The sequence below is a fragment of the Odontesthes bonariensis genome, chromosome 9 (genome assembly GCF_027942865.1).
Source record: "Odontesthes bonariensis isolate fOdoBon6 chromosome 9, fOdoBon6.hap1, whole genome shotgun sequence".
NCBI classification, from domain to species: domain Eukaryota; kingdom Metazoa; phylum Chordata; class Actinopteri; order Atheriniformes; family Atherinopsidae; genus Odontesthes; species Odontesthes bonariensis.
Window position 1 is genome coordinate 20688088 of NC_134514.1, and position 24824 is coordinate 20712911.

The following is a 24824-nucleotide window of genomic DNA, read 5'->3' on the forward strand; positions in this document are numbered from 1 at the left end:
ACAGACTAAACATATATGATAAAAATGACAATTAGTTAGCCCTAAGCTTAAGCATTTGGTGGCTGGAAATTGATATGTATGGACAGAGTTGGCTGCTTGCTACCCTGCTTTCGGGTTTTATGTCACACAAGCTGTTTGACTCCTGGCTGAAGCTTCGTATTTAATTTTTGGAAGGTTCTTGGCACAACTTTCCTCAGTCCCAAGTTGCTTGGAGATGGAAAATATCAGCAACACTTAGAGTACATACAGATGTTTGACTGATGCCATATTTGAGATATTCTTAAGAGAGGAGGACCATAAGAAGGGATATATTTATTCCAGGTACAAACATGCACACAATTCAACCAAAACCTGAATACATTTTTTTTTAAGTCCTATTGCACCTGAACCATATTCATCACATAACATGCAGAGAGTTTGGCTCAAGGATACAATGCAAGGAAGAGGCTGCATTCCACCGCTTCACATTTAATTTAAAGCCAGAATGTGTGGTATCACAAACTGGCCAAAACTCTCCCTGAGGTGGAGTTGCTTCCTCCCTCTTTTGGGATTACATATACCAACTGGATTTTTATGTCCTTCGTATTGTCGTTTGGCTGGCACTCAGAAAAGATTTTTGAAAGGTTACAACAGCAAACCTCTCGGCTCAACTCACACTTGACAGCTGCTGAGAGTCTTCTTATCTCTGAACTGGTGTTAAACCCCTTGGACACATGCACCTTCTTTTGCACACAGAAGGGCCAAACCAGGACGAAGTGCCAGCACAACTCCAAACCTTTCAATCAATGGATTCCAAGGTCGTTCCCAGAGAATTTAACAGATCAAAACGGTTGCAATTTTACCCCACTGCTACTCTGCCAGCCTGAGACAAATAGCTATTTGACCCGGGGATTCCCATTGTCATGGAGATCCTGTGTTTGGGTGATTGAATAATGCAGAGCAGGGCGTGCAGGCATCTCAGAGTGGGGTGGACCGTGTCCCACTCCGGCAGCTGTGAGTGTGTTTAAGATAGACAAGTGTTGGCAGGGTTACCCTCCAAATCAGAGGAGAGACAGAGGATGTCAACAAGGCTTCAGAGACACCATTCTGTACATTCTGGGATGCTGCTCGTTGGTGTGTGTTTGTGTGTGTACATGCAGTAAATCTCCTGTTTATTATAAAGTGACAACTAGTGAGGGTGAAAATTTCCAGCTGTGAGTATCATGGAAAAATAAATAAAAAACATTGCCAAATGAAATCAGATCACCATGAATATTATTTCCTCATAACAACCTACAAGGCAACACAAAGAAAACAAGGTGATCCAAAGTGCTTCATACAGAACATAAAATCATTCAAAACTAAATTAGAGGTAAAGTGAAGTGAAAGTTAATAATCAATGTCCTTCAATTCAATAAAATCAGTTAATTCAGCGCAGTGGTAAACATGGATGTCTTAAGGTTTGATTGAAAAGCAGAAAAAGAGTTGACGCAGACCTGCAGTTATCTGGGAGTTTATTCCACGTATGTGGCGGATAAAAACTGGCAGCAGCTTCTCCCTGTTTGGTTCTAACTCTGGGGACAGAAATAAACCTGTTCCCGCTGACCTTGAATGTTCATTAAAGTACCAGAAGATCTGTGATGTAACTTTGGCCTCAAACCTTATAAAGCTTCATAGACCAACAGCAGTATTTCAAAACCAACTATTTGATGGACAGGAGGCCAGTGTGGAAACTTCAGGCTGGAGTGATATGATCCACTTTACTGGTCTTTGTGAGGACTCGAGCAGCAGCGTTCTGATCAATCTTTTATGCATGGAGCAGCTTCTCTAAACCACACATTATTCCTTTAATTCTTGAAATATGATTCAGGTGACAGGAGGCTGACTTTATAATTGACTTGATATGGCGGTTGAAGTTCAGGTCTGAGTCTATTATTTCACCAAGATTTCTGGTTTTGTTTGTGGTACTTAGTTTGTACAAAAGTGTAAAAATGCGCAGGTATATTAATAAAATTAGTAAAACTGATTCAGTTTGGTCATTTTAGGGTCATTAATTAGGTCAACTGATTTACGTTCTTGGATGCATATCCAATAAAAAACAACAACAAAAAGCTCAGGAACAAAAGACAATGTAAAGGAGTATCCTCGGTGGGACAGTTAATCCAGAGATATGTTTTCTTTTAATTACATATTCATGCCTTAACAATGACACATTTCTAAAAATATCACAGACAGGATTATACTTTGAAATAGCTTGACTTGGGTGAAATTCCTTCTCATTAAATAAGCCACTGTCCTGTGGTTTAGTTTGAAACTGGGTCCGGAAATAAGGGCACTGCAAGTTTTTGTTTAGCTCACTGAAAGTGTCCAAAAGTTTGCCACTGCAGAGACAACAATGTCTGGAGCAGAGAAAGGAATCAATCTCAGCTGACTTTCATACTGACAAAGAGATGATATACATACCAGATGGATTACCAAACACAATACTCTGCCCTGTAAATATTTTGGCCAGTTGAAATATCATGTTTGAATACCAGACATGTTGCCACAGGGAAACGATAGTAGCTTTGATTCCTGTCCATCCTCATCCCTGCCTGTTATTCACTGAAAAGACTGATCTTTTGCCTACGTCAAAGCCATTAATTCTTCAGCTGTCGATGCCTGGTCATGCAAGAAAAACATTGAATAGCGTGCTTCAGTTATATTTCCTTTTTAATCAAATGAGCTGTGTGAATGATGACACAGCAGAAACATTTCACCGGTTTCAGCTTCTGGACAACATGCACAGGTCTTTTAAAGCATGCATATTTCATATCGTATCACAACAATTTTTTATCATGTGCATGCATCTATCTGCTGCTTCATCATTCCCACAGAAAGAAAAAAAAAGCACATATGTATCTGTTATTTTTAACAACTAGTTTTAACATTTTATCCTTTTATGACTCACTTTTTGTAGAAACCTATGTACGGATATAATCTCACAGTGAGTCCCTGGAGAGCTATACAGAACAGCACCACTATTTTAAAAGGCAGCATCTGGTCTCTCCGTCCATCCATCTTCGTCCTACAGCCCCACCTAATTAAAATACAACGCTGCCAGCAGCAGGAGTTTAGCCGCTGGCCACTGGCCCCCGCATTTCAGAAAGTGATGACATATATCAGTCTTCAAAAGTGATTCTGCTCTCGTCTGTTCCACTGCTTTATCAGTGGTGGAGGTGAAGTTGCCCTTGAGCATGGCTTGATAAGAGAAATGTCTTCAGAGACATCTTTTTGTAGCGATATTTGCCATTCCGCTTGCTATGCTGGTGACACTCATTTATTCACATTTATATTTAACATGCTCATAAAAAAGCAAGAGTCCACAAGCAGGATAAGCAGGATAAAAATGCTATATTTAGAGATAAAAATACAAAGAATTGGAGGCAAAAGCTTCCATTCTTACTGATGCTGGTGCACCTAATTAATTCAATATAGTGATAAATATCATCCAATGGTGATTAATGAGTGAAATGAAAAGGCTGCCTGGAAAAAGGCACAGAGTATTGTTTTCATTTTTGGGAAGGCAGCCGTGTGCTCTCCTATGTGACCAGCTGTTGTTTTGGAGACTACACAGAGCCTGCTGTTAAGACAACTAAGGGTGTCCACTGGCCAGCAGCTCAGCCTGGCACTGAGATGGCTGAAGACAGGTGAGGGCTTGATTATACAACACACTCATGCAAAAACGCACTTGCCCACAGTCACACAGGGATGCCCAACTGTTCACAAGCAGAGAGAAGCTTAGATGCTGGGACGTACCCTCGTACCCAAAGAGGCTGTGGAGTCATTAAGCAGACAGAGATGAAAATGCTTCATCTGATCAGATTACGTATGTCCTTGTTGTTGTTTTGTTGAAAGTGATGCATGACAGCTTACCCAGTATGGCTGGATATTTGTCTCCCTCGTCTCTGTGTGACCCTGTTATGGACTGATAACCTTTCCAGGATTTACTCTGCCTCTCATCCATTGACAGCTGGGAGAGGTTTTAACCCCACCACAACCCTGAGTAGGATAAAGCGGATATAGAAAATGGATGGATGAATAGATGGACAAGAGATGAAGCACTACATACTCTGATACAACAAATGTCAACATATGAGGTAAATATAGGACACATACATAGCATTTTTACCTGGGAGGTGCAAAAAGTATTTCAATACCACTGAAGATAAGACATCAGTGTTCCTCTTGGACATTCTAGAAGTAAACAGAAAAATTGCATTGTTAAAAAATAGGGAGACAGTAACGAGTGCTGTTCTGGGCAGCAATCATTTAAAAAGATGATTAAATACAAGAAAATGAACTCCTGAAAAGTTCAGGTTTGAAAAAGTTATCTAAAGAGCTCAATGACTGGCAAAGTAGAAGACAGGCAGATATTTTTAAACCACAGTTTGGTGGTAATGATGCTCATCAAGAAAAACAGTTTCACACAGCTGGGACATTAAGAGTGAGCATCAAAAAGCTGGGTTTTTTTTTCGTGAAAATCTGATTAAAATCAAAATGATTGATTTGAATGTGCGAATTCCACACAATGGCCATAAGACCAAAAGAGGAGAATATCGTGGCAGAAATGGCATCGTCTCTACTGCGATACAATCATCTGGAGACGACATGCAAAGGCCCCTCGCTTGTCTTAGCAGGGAAGATACAATATATTTACAAGACTGAAAAAAATAAAGACGAAACAACAACAGTTGTCCAGTATAGTGTCCAGTTGTGTGTCTTGCAAGTTTTCTGCATCACATACATGTCCCCGCTCATTTAATGTGTCATTTAGTTGTTGGTTTATAATTTTGTGCCCCTCTGCAGTCATTTAGCATGCCCCCCCAACCCATGATTAGGACAATTTGTGCCATGTTTTAGTTGTTTCGAGTTACTTTTTTAAAACCAATTTTGGTTAATAGGTGTGTTTTTTTCACTGGACTTGGTAGTTATTAATTAATTTATTTTTCATTTTTATTTCATTTTGACAATTTGGCCACTCTTGTGTCTCACCTACGTATTTTGTCTCTTTGTGGTCATTTGATTGCAGGGAGCATTTAAAAATATCTTTCCCTAATATTCATCATATCTCTAGCATAAAGCCAGGGCCCCTCGCCTTGTTTCTTTGGGTCTGGACTTGTGTTAACTTGTTTAGTTATCAGTCAGTAATGAGAACCACTACTTTTCAATACGGTCCTCCTCGGGAACTATACTTTTTCACAGGGTGTTGCACCCGGACAGCTTAATGTAACGTACCATGGCCACTACGGGCGAAATCAACGTGAAGGCCGTCAGGAAGAGTAAAGAAGAGAAGAAAGTCTTCAGAAAACAGCTGAAAGCCAGTCATACTTTACTGAAGCATGAAGGCATCAGCACGGCGCCGCAGCCCACCAAGGTAAACGACAAAAACAGCTTTTTACTGAAACATGTCGCACGAAGAAGAGTCAGCCTCAGTAAACATGTACTTCTTGCAGCTATAAGTATCAGTGAAATACATTTAAAAGGCCACTTTCAGGTTAAGAAGTGCTGACTTGTAGGCGGAGCAGTTTATTGAAGAGAAATCATTAGGCTGTGGCTTGTGTTTGGGCTAATTTTGTGACGATATACGTACACAGTGAATATACTTGTATAGATGTGTTGTAAAAATGGCCACTTTAATGTTTGACATGACATTTAAAAACGGAAAAGAGTTTTTTCATTGGAAAGTTGCAAATTAGATAATATTGCACTGACTGAAATGATAAATGCTCAAAGTTCCATTCAATCTCAACTGTGTAGGACTGGCAAAAGATTACATGATGATGTGACTGGTTCAGTTGTCTTTCCTGTTTTTTTAAATTTAATAGTAACTGTTGTTTCACCCCTCCATATACAATCCTCTTGTCACCTCTGCAGAGTTTGGTGGTGGCCAACGGTGGGCTGGGGAACAACGTAACCCGAGAGGAGCTTTCTGCAGCTTTAACAGAGATGGGAGAGATGGAAAGCCTCGTCATGCCTCCTCACAAGCCCTATGCTTTTGTCACATACAGGTACAGTTGGGATATGCACTAGTCCCATCACACACTTCCTCTCAGTGTTTAAGGAACCCGCTTTGAAAGCAACTGATTACCTCAACCTTGAATGAGCTAAGCTACAGCAAAAATACACAGTTCAAAAGCAGTTCAGACCACCTCGTAAAGGAAAAACAGTCAAATTTACTATGTATGCGCTTTTCATTACAAAGAAGTCACATGGAATGTAGTCCTGAGGTGCCAAATGCAACAATACTGGACAAGTGGATACAACAGAATCAAAACCAAAATAATTGCAGGAAAATACAATATTTCAGAAGACGTAACAGCCAAAACAGAAGAAGCGAAATATTCAGAAAACAAGATTGTATAAAACACAGCAACAATACATAGTGCAGTGGTCAGGATCAAAGAAAAAGACTCAGCTGTAATAGAGAAGCAGTGGTACAGGAGAACTTAAAACTTCAATTCTCTCTAAATGGTCTGAAGTAGTTTGTTAGCTGGTGTGAATGGAGTTAAAATATTAGAAAGCTGCTGCAAAAATGGAGTTAAACTGCTAGTTTAGTACTGCCTGATTTAATGCTTTATTGGACCCTAATGTTGGTTTTAAACTCGGACTGCTGCTGTTGTCATTCCCTTTTCCAGATGTGAAGACGGTGCTCGACAAGCTCACACCGACCTTAATGGGCACAAGTTGCAATGTGGGGAGCACGATGTCACACTCTACCTCAGTTATATTGAATCAGGTACTTGCACTTGGGTACAATTTTCTGTTTTTTTTTTTTTTCTGGCCAAGTAGTTGGAACCTCACTTTTTGTGTTTTGCATATATGTGTGTGCAGTAAATCATAAGGAGGAGACGTCGGCCCCTTTGCCAGAAGGTTTAGTCCTGGTGGAGGATTTTGTCTCCCCGAAGGAAGAAGCTCAGCTGCTCGCTGCTTTACGGTGGTTGGCCACTATTGATGATGTCACCGGTGAGGGCTCGCGTGTTTTTATTCGTTTCTTTGATTAGGCTTCCAAGCCGGTCTACTCTTGCTGCTTCTCGGTGTTAGAAAACTTTGCTCTTTAAAATGGAGTCCAACCCTCAATGTTCAAATTGTTGGAATTTGACATTTATAACTTCCAAGCAAGGCATTTACAAATCTGATGAAAAATATGAGCTTTTTGAAACAAAAAAACTCAAATTGGCACATTACCCTCATAAAAGATACATTGATAGTGAACATTGATTTTTTTTTTTTTTTTTTTTTTTCTTAAGCTGAATCAGTGTAATGGTGCGGACATTTTTACCGAGAGCTACTAACTTTCATTCATCCCGATGCTTTTTTAGCTCAAAAAGCTTTGAAGCACAGAAGAGTGAAACATTACGGCTTTGAATTTCGCTACGACAACAATAACGTGGATAAGGACAAGCCGTTACCTGCTGGTAGGTTGATCTTTTTTTTTTTTATCTAAACATTGTTTCCCCGCTGTCAGAGTTTGGTTATCACACTTGTCACACATACTAATATGCATATTTGCCTTGATGATTATGAGCCCAATGTTGCGAGGTGCACCAGAGTTTGCTGCATTCTTCACTGTGCCTCGTTGCATAATGCTAGTGGAAGCTGGAATTAGTGACGGGTGTGTGTGTGTGTCCAGGTCTTCCGGAGGAGTGTTTACCTGTTCTGGAGCGGTGTTTGCAGGACGGACACATCGACATCATTCCAGACCAGCTGACTGTTAACCAGTATGAGTCCGGACAAGGTGAGTCTCTAGTTTTTAGTATTCGTCTGATTTTATCACAAGCATAAACATGTTTATGATTTGCTCAAATATCAACGTCAGGACCTCAGACTGCTTTAGTAGTCAAGGCTTGGTGGAAACACTGATTCCGAATTTGATCAATAAGCACCTATTACCAAATGAAGCTCACTCGGGTGTTTTTTTTTTTATCACTCAATCAAGTTCTTATGAATATTTCACTAAACGTATACGGCACACTAGTGTCAAACTTGTTTTTTTTTTTTGGTTTATTATGCCTTTATTAGTTAGGACAGTGTAGAGAGATGGGAAGCAGGGGGCAGAGAGAGGGGGAATAACACGCAGCAAAGGTCCGTCCGATGCGGGACTCGAACCGGGGCCAGCTGCAGCGAGGACTATAGCCTCTTGTACATGGGGCGCCTGCTGTACCCAGTACGCCACAGACCGCAGCGACTTCTGTTTTTTGGTGCCAATGCGGCACAACACGTGTGAAAAAGAGGCCGCTGTTTTATCGGGTATTCCCCTCGGTCACTGACATTTCGATGTAAAATCTTTCCGGCGGTCTTCTTTGATATTCAAAAATCCCACGGCGCCATCTTCCATGACACGGTGCAGGTCACATGAGCAAAGTATCGCACGTTGAGAAAAACGGTTGTTTCCAGGTAAATATCCACAACTGGAGAGAATATGTTCTCCATAACAGAAATGTACAGTTTCTTGCTTCCGTTTCAGCTTTTGGCATATTTACACGAAGCCACTTGATGCATCAGACAGATGTTTTCTCATCACAGCATGCACAATATTCCCACGATAAATCACAAAGCAGTTCTTGGGGGTTTCATATGCCAAGAATATTTTTAGTAGCCGCATTAACATTTGCCTAATCTAGCCTGCTCTTTTAGCAGTTCCTGAAAATATGCAAGTGGCCGTTCCCACACAGCCCTCCAACAGAGCTGATGACTGCATTTTTATTCTGAGTCTGAAATAGCAACGTGGAATACTTCCTGCAGAATTCCCCCCCGTCACTGTTGTTTGGACCTTCAGCTCTGCTTCCCATTTTAACTTTGACTTTGACATAGAACCCTGATTTCCTCCTGCATCCCCCACAGCTTGGTAATAAGCAGATATGACACTCATGGTGAAGTAATCTTTTAACAGCAAGTATCTAAAAAAGAAAGAAGTATTTTAAGACCATACCATGGGAAAATGTACAGTAAATGTGTTACCATTAAGCCTTTTTGTCCCATTATGTGACGAATGTACACATAATGATGAGAGAACTCTAGGTCTTTTACTAAAGTGTGTGTTTTAGAGGCTCTAGGTAAGTAGAGGAGTCATGTCAAAGATGGATTTGTTTTGGGAGACCTATTGAAAGAGCTCAAAATAAAAAGAGTTGACTTATTTATACCACAAGGTGGCGAAAGGAACCTTTCCAACACACAGTGGCAAGACTGATGACTGTCCTTGGATTTTTACAGTTGTTTAACACAGCGCTATTGTCTTTAATAATCTGATATCTATCATTAAATATCAAAGCGATCTGACCCTCTCATATCACCTGGATTAACTTTGGTCTTATAACTTTCCTTCTGTGTTTGTGGTCCTAATATTTCCAGGTATTCCCCCTCATGTGGACACTCACTCTGCCTTTGAGGACACCATCCTGTCACTGAGTCTGGGGGCACAGGTAAGAAGTCAGGCCAGCTTTTATGTTCTAAATATCGCTGTCACAAACTACGCAGCCACATTAATCTTTGCGCGAACCATCGACGATTAAGTCAAAAGAAAATTTTTGCTCTCTTTTGTAGCTTAAAACAATAATGCCATAGGATTTCTTTCATGTGTTTCAATTTGAAAAAATGAGATGATAAGTGAATAATCTGTCTCAGGGTGCTGCCATTGGTGTGTGTTTGTGCATGCGTGCACGATGTTTGGAAAGTGTGTCCTTGTGATATGATTGAGAACATTTTGTTACCTTTTGCTACATCTCATTCTTTCCACTCCCTCTGACACACTGTCGTACTCCCTTGTTCACCGAGGCACACTGTTGATGACACATACAAATGTTCTGTGTCCTTAAAGCTGCCGTCTGCAACATTTTTTTTAGTCATATTAGCTTGAACTGTCATTGGATTCTGGAAGTAGAATATTAAATAGGCTGTTTAGGAAAAATCCCGGATTCTGTAGCTCCCTCTAAAGCCTGTAATCGTGCTTGCAAAAATCGAGCGCTCCCTGCTGTTTTTAACCAATCACGTTAGGTTTATTGTTTATCTATTATCTGAGCAGAACAGTCACCAACCACATCTTCCATGCTGAGCGTGAGTCTGCCCCAGCTTGTGTGCGCGCACACTGGTGTGAACTCACACTGGTGTGAACTCACGTGCACAACCTCGTCCACAGAGGGGGAGGGGTTTGGGGGGCGATTCGGCGCTTGTTAGAGGTTGGGGGAGGGACCTGAAAGTTGTATCAGTTCGAATTTTCCGACTTTAGACTCGGAATTTTGAAAACCTGCCGACGGCAGCTTTAACTACAGTATTTTAGTTGTTTCCTGCCGATGGTTCGGCCGCTTTGGGCTGATTGCTGAAGATGAACTTCAGTCTGGCCCCTGCTTGTCTGAAAAGCAGAGGCTGGTCTGTTCGCTGTCAGCTGTCATCTGCTGTGGCATCTGACACACACACACACAAGCTGACAGACTGGATGCGCGTGCGCGTTTGCTCACGACGCCGTGCTCGTTCAACAGAGATTAGGAAAAATCTCATCAGAGAGCACTGTTTGAGAATGAAATTGATGCTCCCAAAGAAATATTTATGGAGTGCAGTGGCACCATTTTAACACTTCGTCTTCGCGTGTGAAGTTGGAGGAGGGTCGTCAATTAAATCCAAGTGTTAATCACAACGTTTACAACTTAAACTGTGAGACATCACTCATCGGTCACGACAGCACGATTACATATTTTAACCTCAAAAATCCAAATTCTATGCAGTTAGGATTTCAGACATCTAAGTAGCTTATTTCAGAGACTTGTTATATGTTCGGGTCTATGTTTCCCATATTTGATCTATGTGAGTGTAATAAGTTTATTTTGATCTGATTTGATTCAGCTTGAATTCTTGCAAAGAACTCACACGTGACGTTGCTGCTTAATATGATAGTTTCATATACCTTTCTTTATCTTTGAGATACTTGTGTATGAGAAAGCAGAATTCACTTCAACTTTGTGGCTTCCTGAATGTACAGAAGTTACAAGTTGGCTTCCAGTTGGTGACATCCTCTGTGAGCAAACACTGACATAAGCAGGATGAAAACACAGGAAAAGAGGACGATGTTCTAGAAAGACTCGGCATCGGCTGGATGACAGTACCTGAGCTGCAGAGAGGATGGTGTGGTTTACATGTGCACACGTGCAGCTGCACCACGGAGCTGTAGTTGTTTGTCACCAAATCCCAAATCACTGACTCACAGACCTCAGACTTTCCTGCAGGACTTGTAGTTTGTTGTGACATCTGTGACATCTAAATGCAGTTGTCAGCCAAACCTTGAATCTTCAAACATTTGATCGGTATTTTTTTTAGGATTATTGCTTTCCCGACAGGGTAGTTTGCGAACATATATTGTTTCCATAGAAAATCATTGTTGTTTGTTGTGTCCAGGCAAAAATGCACTGTCATGATAATTTGTTCTATCTCTTCTCTTTTAACCCTGGTGCACTCTCACACTGCTGTTGTGACATCAGTTAAGTCTGGGAAGGTTTAGTTTTTAGAGTTCACAATCAAGTGTGTGCAATTGTAGACAAACACTATAACAAGTTCGGTAGGCGCCACCCAGAGGTCTCCTGATGTTTTATGGACTCTGCTTCCCAGCATCTCTGTCAAGGCCGTCCTCATCTTTTGAAAGCAGACATAAGCCTGAAATGTGGATCTGACTGAGGTCAGCGGAATGTATCTGTGTCGCTGATTGGAAAAAAACAAAAAAATATCCACATATAGTATGTTGTCTATGTTATGCTAAATAATTATACTGAGGTTCCTCACATTGACAACACAACATCAAATAATGTGTGAAACTTGTGAATGAGACTAAACACACAGTGTATAATGTTGATTTAAACACAGTCATGTTGCTGATTAGCTGTGATATCTCCTGTCAATGTACGCTTATTGTTTTTTTCCCCAAAACTTTTAAAGGTTTTTTAAGATTTTTTCCTTGTGCCTGGAATATGTATACCTATATTTCTAATTGTTACTGGCTTAAAATGTATATATTCTACATAAAGTGATCCATTCCATATTGAAACAGTGTAGACCCATTACAACAACATTGAGCAACCAGAGTGAAGCACTCGACATTTTGATATCAGAAAAAGAGACATAAGCAGAAATATGATTCTTAATATTTATTTATGTTTAGAATCATTTTGTTTTTTTAAATTTTTATATAAAAATAATGTATATAAAAATATAATATAATAATAAATATGATTATAAATATAAAAATAATTTATATAAACATATATTGTAATAATAAATAGGATTATAAATATAAAAATAATTTATATAAAAATATAATGTAATAATAAATATGATTATAAATATAAAAATAATTTATATAAAAATATAATATAATAAAAAACATGATTATAAATATAAAAATAATAATACATATGAATATAAATATGACAAAAATAATTCAATTAATAGTATAAAAATAATGATAATATATATATAGATAATAGAAATATAAAGTTATGTATAGTAATCTATACATAATATGGTGTATGCATGGGTGGATTCATGCATACAAAGAAAGGAGAAAGTTCCTCAGACGGATAAAAGGGAGAATAGGTCCCATGCATATAAAAGTCTGAGGAATAATCTATTGCTGGTGAAGTATAGATTCCCAAAGTTGAGGGATCTTCAGGCAGGTGTAGGGACCTAACTGAATATCCGAGGGGTTCGGGCTCATAGAAGTCGGTAGGGTCAGAGGAGAGTTGCAGGGATGAATAAGCATCATGTTCAATATAATCAGGATAGTCAAATGGCTGAAAATATGTGCATGAAGCGTCAGTGGAGGGATGGAGGGATGTTTGATCTTCATATGCTTCAAATTGGTCTTCTTGAAAAGTGCCAATTGATGGATGAAGAACATCCTCCATTTCCTTTGTCTTTTCCTCAAACTCTCTTTTGTCCTCTTCCAGCTGCTGTATTTCCAGCTCCAGATCTTTTCTGTCTTTCTGCTGTTGTGTCTTCTCTTGTTCAAAGCTCTTCTTCTCTTCCTCTACTTCTCTTTTTTCCTCCTCCACTTTTGCTTTCTCCTCCTCTAAATCCTTCTTTTCTGCGTCCAGATTTTGCTTCTGACGTTTCATCTCTCTCTTTAGCTCTTCCAGGATTTCACTCTCTTTCCTCGACTTTAAGGTGGCCTCTTCTAGCCTTTGCAAATCCTGCCTGTGTTGTCTTTTTTCCTCCTCCATCTTCTTCTTCTCATCTTTTAGTTCCCTCCAAGCTTCTTCTAAATCTTTCCTCTGTGTTGCCAGATCATCTCTTTCTTTTTCCACCTCAGCGATGGTCTCTTTCACTCTTCTGGCTTCATCAAGCATTTCTTTTCTCGCCTTCTGAAAATCAAGGTGCATTTTCATTCTTTCTTCGTCCAGCCTTTTCTCTGTGTCCCACACCTTCCTCTTTATCATCTCCATCTTGGTCTTTTCTTCCTGAAAGTACTTTTTTTCCTCTTCCATGGTTTTCATGCCATCCCTGAGCATGTAGACTTCGAATACGAGATGTTTTCGGTCTGGGCTTTGTATTCGATGGTCTGATTGAGCTGTTTCTTGTCAGCCTTCAGGTCCTCGATGTGACTCCTCAAACCACCGATGAATTCTCTGAGGTTTTTATTTTGGTGCTTTAATGCTTCATTGGCTCTTTTGGTGTCATTGAGCTGCCTAACAATGTTTTGAACACCCTGGGTAGGGATGTTCACACGTCCCCAGCTGTTTTGCAGTGACATTGCAATAACAGTTGAGTAAGGTTTGTTCAATTTTAGCTTTTGATGGAAACTTGTTGCTGCTTGTTGTAAAGCGGTTTCCTTTAAGGTTTTGTTAAGTGTCTTTTTAAGAGTGTCTTTTTGTCGTTCACTGTCATAGACTGTATTTCTCTGACGGTAAATTGATCGTACTTGTCTGCACTCGGCTGAAGTTGATAAATTCTGGTCCTGTTTCGAAATGTAATACCCTGAAATTCTGGAGGGACATCATCAAAGGAACATTCCGTCATCAAGCTCCACCCACAATAAGTTTTTTGAAGTTACAATCATGCCCCGCCCACCACTAACATGCCCCTCCCACACACAAGACACCAATGATAAACAATAATAAACAACAGTAATAATAAAACAATAACATTGATAAACATATATATTAATAGTAGAAAGTTATATATGGTAATATTATAATTACTCATATATTTTTTTTATTTTTTTTTATTATTATTATTTATTTTTTATTATTATTTATTTATTTATTTTGTCATTTAGTAATTTATTATTATTTAGTTAGTAGTAGTAGTAGTATTGTTGTTTTATTGTTGTTAATACAATCATTGTAAATATTTCAAAAAAATCTTGAGCTACTTGACGAATTTGAATTTTCCCCCATTGGGGGATAAATAAAGTATTTTTCTATTCTATTCTATTCTATGCCATTCTATTCTATTATTTGGATGGCAGAAGCTGGCCAGAAAGAGGAAGGGTCAGGGAATTAAAAATGGCTGACTACTTACATTAGAGTCATGAACGCAGAGCCACTTTTTAATGTTCTTTTACTGTGCGACCCAGTTATCTGCAACTTTGGTACAGTGCAGACTTGTTTCTTTTTATAACTGATTTGCCAGATTAAACTTTCACCAGATGTAGACATTTTTAAATCCAGGTTTCTTTTCTCATGTTTTCTCAGGTACTTTTTTTTCCTTATTTTAACAAACTTGGCCCTATAAGTAGACTATTCTGATGACACAAAACTGGGAAATGTTTACATCTATTTCTGAAGAACGTCTGAATCACAAACTTGAAAATTGGGTGTGCCAAGAATTTTGACCGTGACTGTACAGTCTCAGGGCATGTCATAAAAAAAACATGTTTTGGATGCAAGTGTGTGAGATAAGAAGAGTTTTGTGTGCCGCTTCAGAATTTTTTTGTTTTTTAGTTTTGTGTGCCACTTCAGATACAGATTTTCCCTCACAGGCGTATGCATATTTTCTTCCAGGCAGGAAGCCTCTTATTTCTATCCTTCTGATTATTCTTATTTTGTTTAATTTTACTGCATTGTTATTTCTAGATAGTCGTTATCATTTCTTCTAACTTTTGTTTAGAGCCAATCAGGTTTCAGCCACAGTCAGACTCCGCTCCCAAGTTGACTGAGCCAGTCAGATATCAGCAGAACTTGTCTCCTTCCTCTTTGACCCCAACGTCAGTTTATCTGAATGCCATATTGTTTCCTTGCTTGCTCTCAGGTTGTCTTTTTTACATGCAGACCCTGAATTTTGACTGTGTTGTGCGTGAACGAGTTCAAAAGAATGCGTTCATTGAACACGCTAATTTTTTCGTGAACGTTGAACTGAACGCAACACATTTTTTAATTAAGAACTTCAACGTGAATTAGTTCACATTATGTGTCATGAACGGAGGACATCACTGTAAAAGAACATTGGAATTTATTTTCCATTGAAAACTGAGTGACATCTGTTTTCTCTTTTGAAACGTAACGCTGGTGCCGCTTAAATCATGTATCACCAGACAGAAATGGTTTTGACATTGTGTGCGCAATGCATTGCGGGCAACGTAGTGTCCGGCTGAGAATAGTTGAATAACATACTGGAAAGAGAGAGAGAGAGAGAAATTACAGCATGTATGAACTGAACTTCAACTAGTTCAGAAAAGCTGTGAACTGGCACAACAATGCAAGGAATATATTTTCAGATTTTTACAGAGAAATTGAGAAACACAGTCAGGCGAGTCGCCCCCTGCTGGCCATCAGTTAGAAAGCAGGTTGTCAGGGAACTTTTGCAGGTGTTTAGTTTATATGGTGAAAAGATATTTTCAAATAAAACCCACCAAACTCTTGCAGCTCAAAGTGTCACATTCCTATAAGATATTTCCCCCTTGTTGCTGTTTTCAAAATTTCCAAAATAACACAGCCTATTAAAGATGTAAACTTCATGCAGCGTGGTTCCCTATAACACCACCATGTTATATATAGCTACACTTTACAGTTTTTGTTTTTTTGTTTGTTTGTTTTTTTTGGACCTGTTTGGGTTTGCATTTCAGAGACGGAGACATAAAATAACTAACTATTTGTTGGTCTAGTTGTAGGTGTATGGGCCTATATGTCTGCCTTTACAAGGACCACTTTGAGATTTATACTCGGTTCGGGGGGATTAATGCTAACGATAGCATAAGATTTAGGTTACAGTTGGGTTCAAAGCCAGCCATAAAGGAGCTGTTTGTGTGTGCGTGAGAGAGAGCGAGGGAGAATGATTAATAGTCTCATTGGAAAGCGTAGCTGCCAGCATCACTATCGATTTAGTCACATTCCACCAGTTTCACTGATTTGCTAATACTTGTCAGACGGGAACCGTGCCGTGTCGTCCCGTGTTTGTGTGTGCGGGTCTGAGAAGCAGTGAGTGCAGTTGTGGTCTGAGGGGGAGATTTGATCATTTGTTGGGGCTGCAGTCTCTTACATTCTAACACAAAATCATGTTTGTCTCTCACTCATCCACTCACCCATAGACACAAATGCACGCACACAAACGCACGCACACACACACACACACACACACACACACACACGCTGCGTGCTTCACAAAATCCAATTTTCCTGCTGTCAGAAGTTGGAGAGATGCTGTTTGAAATTGTGCGGATGTAATTTCCCAGCTGAGCTTGTGCTGTAAGGAAACATTAAGATCAAACGCCAACTCTGGGGTGGAGATGCCTGTGCTGGTTTTAAGAATGAGTAAGCACTCGTACTGTTTGTTGATGGCTGTCTGATGCCAGCATTTGTATTTAAACTGCAATTCTGGATAATGAGAATTCATTAAATATTCAAATAGATAACCTCCCGGATACAGATATCCGAATAAGAACATGTGGTGGCTTCAGGGGCGTATTAGCATTGTCTTCAGGGTTTTAACCTATGAACCATCTACTGAACTTTTCTCGTTTTAAAATGATACCTAGAGATGGAATAATCCAAGGTACCAATTTTTCATCGGTATTATCAAATACTCAACTTTTTCATTCAAGACAGGATGTTGGGCTCTTTGTTGTGTTTGACAGCTTTATGTTTCGTAGGTTAACAGCTGGTTGGATGTAGTCGCTTAATGCTGCTTGTCTGCATCTTCTTACAGACGGTGATGGAGTTCCGTCACCCTGACGGCCGGGTTGTTGCTGTGGTGTTGCCAGGGCGGAGCCTCCTGGTGATGAAGGGAGAGAGCAGATACCTCTGGACACACGGGTGAGCCGAACTGTGTCATAATGATCAGTCTCTCCCTCCGAGAGTCAGCTTTAAGTCTGCATCACACTGCATCTTCTGACATTTCTCTTGGCGTCGTCGTGCATTTTGTGTAGCATTGGTGCTTTTTTTTTTTCCAACAACTTAATCCCTTTCACACACGATTTGTTGAACTGTGCCGCATCAACATCTAGGATGAGTTCACAGAGTGATAATTGTCAGTTTGTGTGATAGTCTAATATATCTACTACAACTGTCTCCCATACTCCATTAGGATTACACCTCGAAAGTTTGACATGGTGCCAGCAAGTGAGCCCCACTCTGCTGCTCATACAACAGCTGAACAGGGGACCCATAGCAGTCTCACTCTGAGCAAGAGGGGCACCCGCACCTCCTTCACGTTCCGCAAGATCAGACACGAACCCTGCCGCTGCGGTGAGAATGTTGTACACGCAGGAATGGATTACGTTCATCCTCAGACTTTTTGTGAGAAAAGTTATTTTTGGTTAACATGGCGGCGAAATAGACCTCCTCAGGGCAGATCCTGTCCTGAATCTCTTCAAGTGTGTCAACACCTGTGGAGCGCATATGGCACTGATCAGCACACATCAAAAGCACCACAGGAGTTTGACTGAGATTATTTTTAGCTGTATTGGTTCTACCGGGGTTTCAAAGCAGCTTTGTCTGTGACTGCTTCTGCCCTGCGATTTGCACAAGAGGAGCAAACTATGCGCCTCTGTAGATGTGCGTGTTTGAGTTGCACAGTAAACTGTTTGATTGCCTCCATTTACTGTAAAACTTGAAGACAAAGCGCACGTTGAGTGTTTGTGTGGTGATTCAAACCATGGTTGTTTTCACTAAATCCGCAACGTGCAGGTTGTTTAAAACCGTTTCTGTTTTTGTTAGGAAAAGGGAGTCTGGTCTCACAGTTTCTGAAAGGTAGCACTATAATTGTGTCTAACAGTCTCCTTTTTAAGGAAACAGGAAATCATCTTTGATCATTTTGAAGAAGCTTGTGAAGTTGCCACAATAGTTGCTGGTATCTAAAAAAAAAACAAACAAGCACATCATTGGATTTTTATGGAGCATTGCTGCTCTTGGCTCCAGCTGAATGTGATGTCTCCTGCCCCTCTAGCCTTCGCCTCCGCCTGCGACAGTCAGGGAGCACCTTCGCCCTCTCTGCCGTCTCCCCCGTCACTTCCATGTTGCCATGCTGACGCTGCCCGTTTGGAGGAGGAGTATGTGCACCGGGTGTATGACGCCATTGCCTCCCACTTCAGCCGCACTCGCCACACACCCTGGCCTCGCGTTTGTCACTTCCTGTCCTCGCTCCCACCTGGCAGTGTGCTGGCTGATGTGGGCTGCGGAAATGGGAAGTACCTCGGTGTGAACCCACAACTGGTCACAGTAAGTGCCGTCATATTTCATAATATAAGCCCTAAGTATCTGTGATACATCAAAACCCCGGGATGGAAACTTTCTTTATGATACCACTCTCGTTCCAGGGGTTAAAAATGCAAAAACAGTCATTTCTAAGCAGTCAAGTCAGTAATTCTTCCTCTGAGCCCGAGCCAAGGCTGTCTTTTGGGTTAAGGTAGACAGATGTTTAAAAGAGACTTTGATTAAATGACTGTTGCTCTTCAAGTAGCAGCCTCATAACATTTCAACATTCCTCGTCCCGTGTATAAGATTTTATGTTTTAGAATTTTCCTGCTGAAAACGTTTTTAATGACCATTTTCTTGAATTCCATTTGTGGCAAAAAAAAATACCACTGCCAACATGGTAGTGTTTAACAGACCGGCCCATTCTAGATATCCTGCAGCATGTTCAAACTGCCTCAACATTTATTATTACCATGATAGTTCCTTTTTTCCTTCTTCCCTCCTTGTTTCCTGTTACTTTTTTCTTCCTTTTTTCCCTTTTAAGATGACCAACCTGGAGCAATTTGATGTTTAAACAAAGGTTTTATACATGGTTGTCTTTATTTTAATGCTGAGAGTTGTAGGAATACTGATTCCCCAAGCAAAGAACATCTTTGCCTCTTAATCTTACCAACCTAGAGCTAACCTAACAAACAAACGTCACAGCTTTATTTGGTTTCACAATTTTTTTTATTGATTTTTCATAATGAATTATCGAACAGACACACAGACAGCAATAACAATAATGAAATAAAATAAGTAATAAATAAGTACATTCAGATATCTAAAGAAATATACATATACAGTATATATTTAAAAAGGATAAATAAAATAAATAAATGTGTAATAACAATAGTAGTAATAATAATGATAATAAGGGTAAAATAGAATAAAGTAAGATTAATTAAAAGATAAAATAACTAAAAATAAATAAATGAATAAGTAAATAATAATAGAAATAGTTTGAAGAGGAAAAGGAGGGGTGGGGGGGGGTTCCATTCTCACTTCTGTATTGGTGTCTTAATCCTCATTTAACGGAGTTTGTAAGCTTTTGTAATATTCTAGAAAGGGGCTCCAAATCCTCTCAAATTTTTGCAAGGAGCCTTTAAGGATATATCTGATTTTCTCAAGTGTAAGAAAGTGCATTATATCTTTTAACCATTTTGGAAAGGTGGGAGGAGTGGCTTTCTTCCAGGAGAGAAGAATGAGCCGTCTTGCAATCAGGGAAGTAAATCCTATGACTACCCCTGCTTTGCCTTTAAGGCCACAGATTTCAGGAGTGCATCCAAATGGAGCACATATGGGGTTTGGGATGATAACTTCTTGAAACATTTTGCTGTAGGAATTAAATATGTTGGTCCAGAACGTGTTTTAACTTGGGGCAGGACCAAAACATGTGTACATAATCTGCTGGTTGGCCTTTACAACGGGGGCAAGAGGGGTCCACATTTGGGAAGATTTTTGCCAGTCTTGCTTTGGTAAAATGTGCTCTCAATACAATTTTGAGTTGTATTAGGCTATGCCGAGCGCATGGGGAGGTTGTGTATATTAACGTCAGTACAGCTTTATTTGTCTACAGTGGAAGGCCTTTGAAACGGGAATATAAACCGGTCAAATGAATTTATAGATCGCTTTTAAAAACAAACCGTAAACAAAGAACTTTACAGATTAAGATCAGATTTATTGGTCATGCATACATGCATCCTCCGCTTTTAACCCATCCAGGTTGGCACCTGTTGACACACACATGCACGGGGTCTCACACTCATAGAGACAGATGCCAACCTGGAGCAGTGGGTGGCCATTCACAGCACCCGGGGAGTATGGGGCTACGGTGCCTTGCTCAAGGGCACCTCGGCCGTGACAAAGAGGTGGACTGACACTCCTCCAACTGTCAGTTCCACCAATCAGTTGAGTGGCGAGAGTGAAAATCGAACCTGCCAACCTTCCAGGTATTGGACGTGTGACTCTAACCGACTCTAATAACACGAGTCAATTGAAATAAAAGAGCGATAGAATAGAATAGTGTGTCCTGAAGTCCCTGAAGAAGTGGAAATCATCTGCATGGGAGTTTTAAGAGCTATTTAAGAGCTGTGATCCCTGAACCCTTCCTCCGGTTTGCATGTGACATTGTTTGACATTGTTGTATTCAACCAAAGTTGAATCCAGAGTTGTAGTTTAATCCCACTGCTGAAGGGGCCGGAAGTCCGCCAACACTGGATAGTGCATCGACAGCTCTGCAGAGATCAGAGTTTGAGTGCTCAGCATTCTCAAAAAAATGAAAGATTAAAATGTGGAGCTGCGGCAAGTCCTCGGCCAGGTGGGGATGTTGCATAAACCAGATAACTCTGCTCCAGAGTCATGTAAGGTTTGCATCAGTACACCTTCTCTGGGCAAAAAGTGAAATATTTTGCTGATGTGCTTTTTGGTATTCTTCAGGTGGGCCATGTGGAAAAGGCTTTGGTGCTACAGCAGCATTGTAGTTCACTGGAAGGCTAAATGTATGAATCAGTAAGTCAGGGACACACAAAAGGTTGAGATTCATATTTTTCCTCTGCTGGATGTCATCTTTGCATAAACTCAGTTACCATGGTAACATCCTAATTTTTTGTTTACGTATGCACACGGGGATATTCGTGTTTGGGATTTGGAGGTGTGGGTAAGCAGCTTATCCTGATTCAGACCGTAGCTGTAATAAATCATCACGGAGAACGCTGATGATGCGGGTTACACACCAAGAGTTTTATTCAGCTTTTTTCCAATTTCCTCTTCACCCTTGTTTCTTTTCTTCTACACTTTAATCCTTTCCTCCTTTTCTCTGTCTCCCCCCCTCCTCAGTATCTCCAGTTTAACACAGTTAACACTCTCTGTTTTAATTAAATTGAAATTGGTTGACCTCACGCCTGTCCGCTGGTGCATGTGTGCAGTAACTGTCGCTATCTCTCCTCACCTCTCGTCTCTTTTGGGAGCAGATCGTATGAAGCTTGATTGAATTGCTCTCTGACACTGAATGTGTTGAAAATGATTATCAGTAGCATCCCTCCTCCACCCTCCTCTTTTTTTTCTTTCCAACATCCCTCCTTTATACAGTGCTCCACATTTCTTTCACCGCTTGTCTCTTTGAAGCACTCTCTCCATTTGATTTATCCCTCCTCCACTCTCTCTGTACTTCTTCCTTCTTTATCTCTTTCCGCTTACTTTGTTATCAACTGTGGCGTCTGCACAAGCTCACACTCTGCATTAAACTCTGTGCGTTTGTCTCATCACAGGTGGGATGTGATCGTAGCAGTGCTCTTGTCCAAATCTGTGCAGAGAAGGGTTTCCATGCATTTGTATCGGATGCCCTCAGCGTCCCTCTGAGAGCAGCCTCCTGTGACGCCTGCATCTCTATAGCTGTCATCCACCATTTTTCCACACAGGTACGTGCAGTACACGCACACACAAAGCATAAGAGGTGACACCTGCCTTTTTGTAGGAGGCATAGCATCACTTCTTTATACAAATGGATCCCCACAGAGACACACGAACCTTCTTGTACCACAACTTTTCCAAGACATGATTTTGAGAAATGAGACATTTAACTGCAAAACTAACTGCAACTAAACCAAAAACCATCGAACAACTCCCTGGCAACGTTGTCAGAGACTTTTTCTGCCACGTCCAACTCCAATTTGTTAAAGAATACTTTAACAAAGAATGTTGGTATGAAGCCTAAAGTAGAGATACTGCAGGCTCAGAGTCACAGAACAGTTCGCTTTCTCATTGCCTCAAATTCTAACTCGCATCAAACCAAGCTGACGCTTTGAGTCCTTGAGTGTAAGTTTCCAAAATGTCGCTCATCTTGAAATGTAATAGAAGTTCAATTACAAAGCAAAAATGTAGCATTTTATTTTGTTTTGTCACTAAGATTATTTTGTGGAGTTTTTAGTCCCTGAAACCTTTGTGTGCGTTGCAGGAGCGTCGGCTTGCAGCAGTGAGAGAGCTGGTGAGGCTTTTGAAACCTGGAGGTCAGGCACTCATCTATGTTTGGGCTTTTGAACAAGAGTACAACAAGCAGAAGTCCAAATACCTCAAAGACCAAAACCGAGAGCATCACAGAGAGTCCAGCCCCGCCAACGATTTATCAGAGAAGAGCCAGGAACTCCATGGAGAGCCTGGTGGCCATACGCACAGCCATTTAAAAGTCAGCTGTCACACCCCTGACAACATTCAAGATGTAAGAAAAGACTCTGATGGCAAGCTTAGTGTGCACACCAATCGCACAGCCTTTAACACCCAGGACCTTTTGGTTCCCTGGCATCTGAAAGGGGGGAATGTACGAGGGGAGGAAGAATCGGCCTGCAGGTTAAGTTCCAGAACTGACCCCAGTCCAGGTTTTAACTCGACCGTATGTTCTGGATCAAAACCTGACACCAGCAATGCCACACACAGCCCAGACTCTGAGCCCAGTCTGAGTGGTGAAACCTCTCAGACTTTAGGTTGTACTTCAAAGTCTGAGCCTGAGAGCAGTTCAGTACCCATCTTTCATCGCTATTACCACGTCTTCCAGCAGGGGGAGCTGGAGCAGCTGTGCGGTCAGGTAGCTGGAGTCAAAGTAAAGACCAGCTATCATGACCAGGGTAACTGGTGTGTTTTATTACTGAAGGACTGACGTATATAAAAAAAAAATAGCTACTTATGCAGTTTTAATCAAATGAGAAATAAACCAAAATGATCCGTTATATGTATAAATGCTATTATGCTATAAATGTTATTAAATAAATCTAAAGACTTAAAAAATCTCTGCTGTTGTTGTCACTTTTTAAAGTTTCCTGCTGGGTTTTATATTTGCTGTGCATCGATGCTTTGCATATGTATGTGCCTGCCGTAGCTGTCAGCTGCCATTTGAGGCAGTGTCGCAATTATCTGGAACAACTAAGAGTCTTGTGAATTTAGGTGTGCAGTGAGGCTGTTGTTTGTCCTTTTTACTTGCACTACTGTGAAAAAGGCAGAAGTGATAGTTGCCGAAGCATTTCTTTGTGGTGGAGAGGAAAGTTTTCCCGCAAGCCATAATCCATGTATTCATTTTCACACTTAAGGGAAATTTCCCCTGAGCTATCTTTGGTGCCTCTTCATTGGCTAACTTTGCAAAGTCCCTACCTGTGAAAGCGTAGAGCTATGGCCACAAAGGTGGACAGACTTTAAATGCAACTAACTGAAACAAAGTTGAACATACGCACATAGAGTTGGAAGTTTCCCAAGCTCTTCAACATTCCACTTATAGCATAGACTGTTATATAAATCTTCAACAATGTTTTATTTTTTTTTTAACCCTTTTTTTTTTAATCTTGCTGTTCTTGGCAGTGTTTGCTCTGAAGTCACAGAGCTGTAACTAAGCTGTAAACCATCTGCCTGACCTTTTCAAGTTAAAAGGCTAAGTTGTAAGGTGGCACTTCAGGCTGTGTGTGATCTGCTCACATTCAAGAAGCAGAATGAATATTTTCCTCTACAACAGCACCATTTTCAGCCGGTTTTAGGGTGAGAGGTGAGCAATTCCACCTCACCTACTGCTCTGCACTAACTTTCAATTGTATAATTCAATGCAAATAACATATATTAAGTGACAAAACACACTGCATGTGAAAGCATACAATACTGAGCCTAAGAGCCCACACGACCACACACCAAACTGAGAGAAAATACTTAACTTATCTAAGCTGCCCACTGCAAAGCCTGCTGGGTTTTATTTTATACATTTTCAGCTAACATGTCAACTTTCCCAATTGCCAAAGCCAAATTCTCAATACTTCTTTTCTCCGCTTTTTGGACACGGACAGCTTTTAGTGATCCCTCTTTCAGTCTCAATCTTTTTTTAATCATGCTTCGACCTGCCCCAGTTTGGTAAAACAATCCAATGAAAAGTTGTTAAGGCACACTAGCAGTTTTTGATTAAAAATTGCTGGAACATTGCTCTAAAAAAATAGTCTTTTCACCTAACCTTTTATATTCTTTGGGGTTGGATGCAATGATGGGAGCTGCTCTGTGCAGCTAACAGCAGACAAGGTTGCATGTGGCTCGCTTTGTAGTTAAACTTTTTCATTTGACTGTCTGGACCTAATTAACTCATCTTGAGCCCCTAAAAAGTCTCAGTTTTTATGGATATGCAAGTATTTGTAT

At 40.4% G+C, this 24824-nt stretch overlaps 1 protein-coding gene across 1 annotated transcript; it reads left to right on the plus strand.

The window, feature by feature from the left end:
• Positions 1 to 4043: 4043 nt before the first annotated feature.
• Positions 4044 to 23447, plus strand: alkbh8 (alkB homolog 8, tRNA methyltransferase). The gene is made up of 13 exons (XM_075473583.1): positions 4044 to 4118; positions 5224 to 5395; positions 5896 to 6029; positions 6657 to 6757; positions 6853 to 6984; positions 7341 to 7436; positions 7652 to 7756; positions 9370 to 9440; positions 17143 to 17249; positions 17521 to 17681; positions 18382 to 18653; positions 21938 to 22087; positions 22624 to 23447. The coding sequence occupies exons 2-13, from the start codon at positions 5258 to 5260 to the stop codon at positions 23317 to 23319; spliced, it is 2163 nt and encodes a 720-aa protein (XP_075329698.1). The 5' UTR covers positions 4044 to 4118; positions 5224 to 5257; the 3' UTR covers positions 23320 to 23447.
• The last annotated feature ends 1377 nt before the right edge of the window (positions 23448 to 24824 follow it).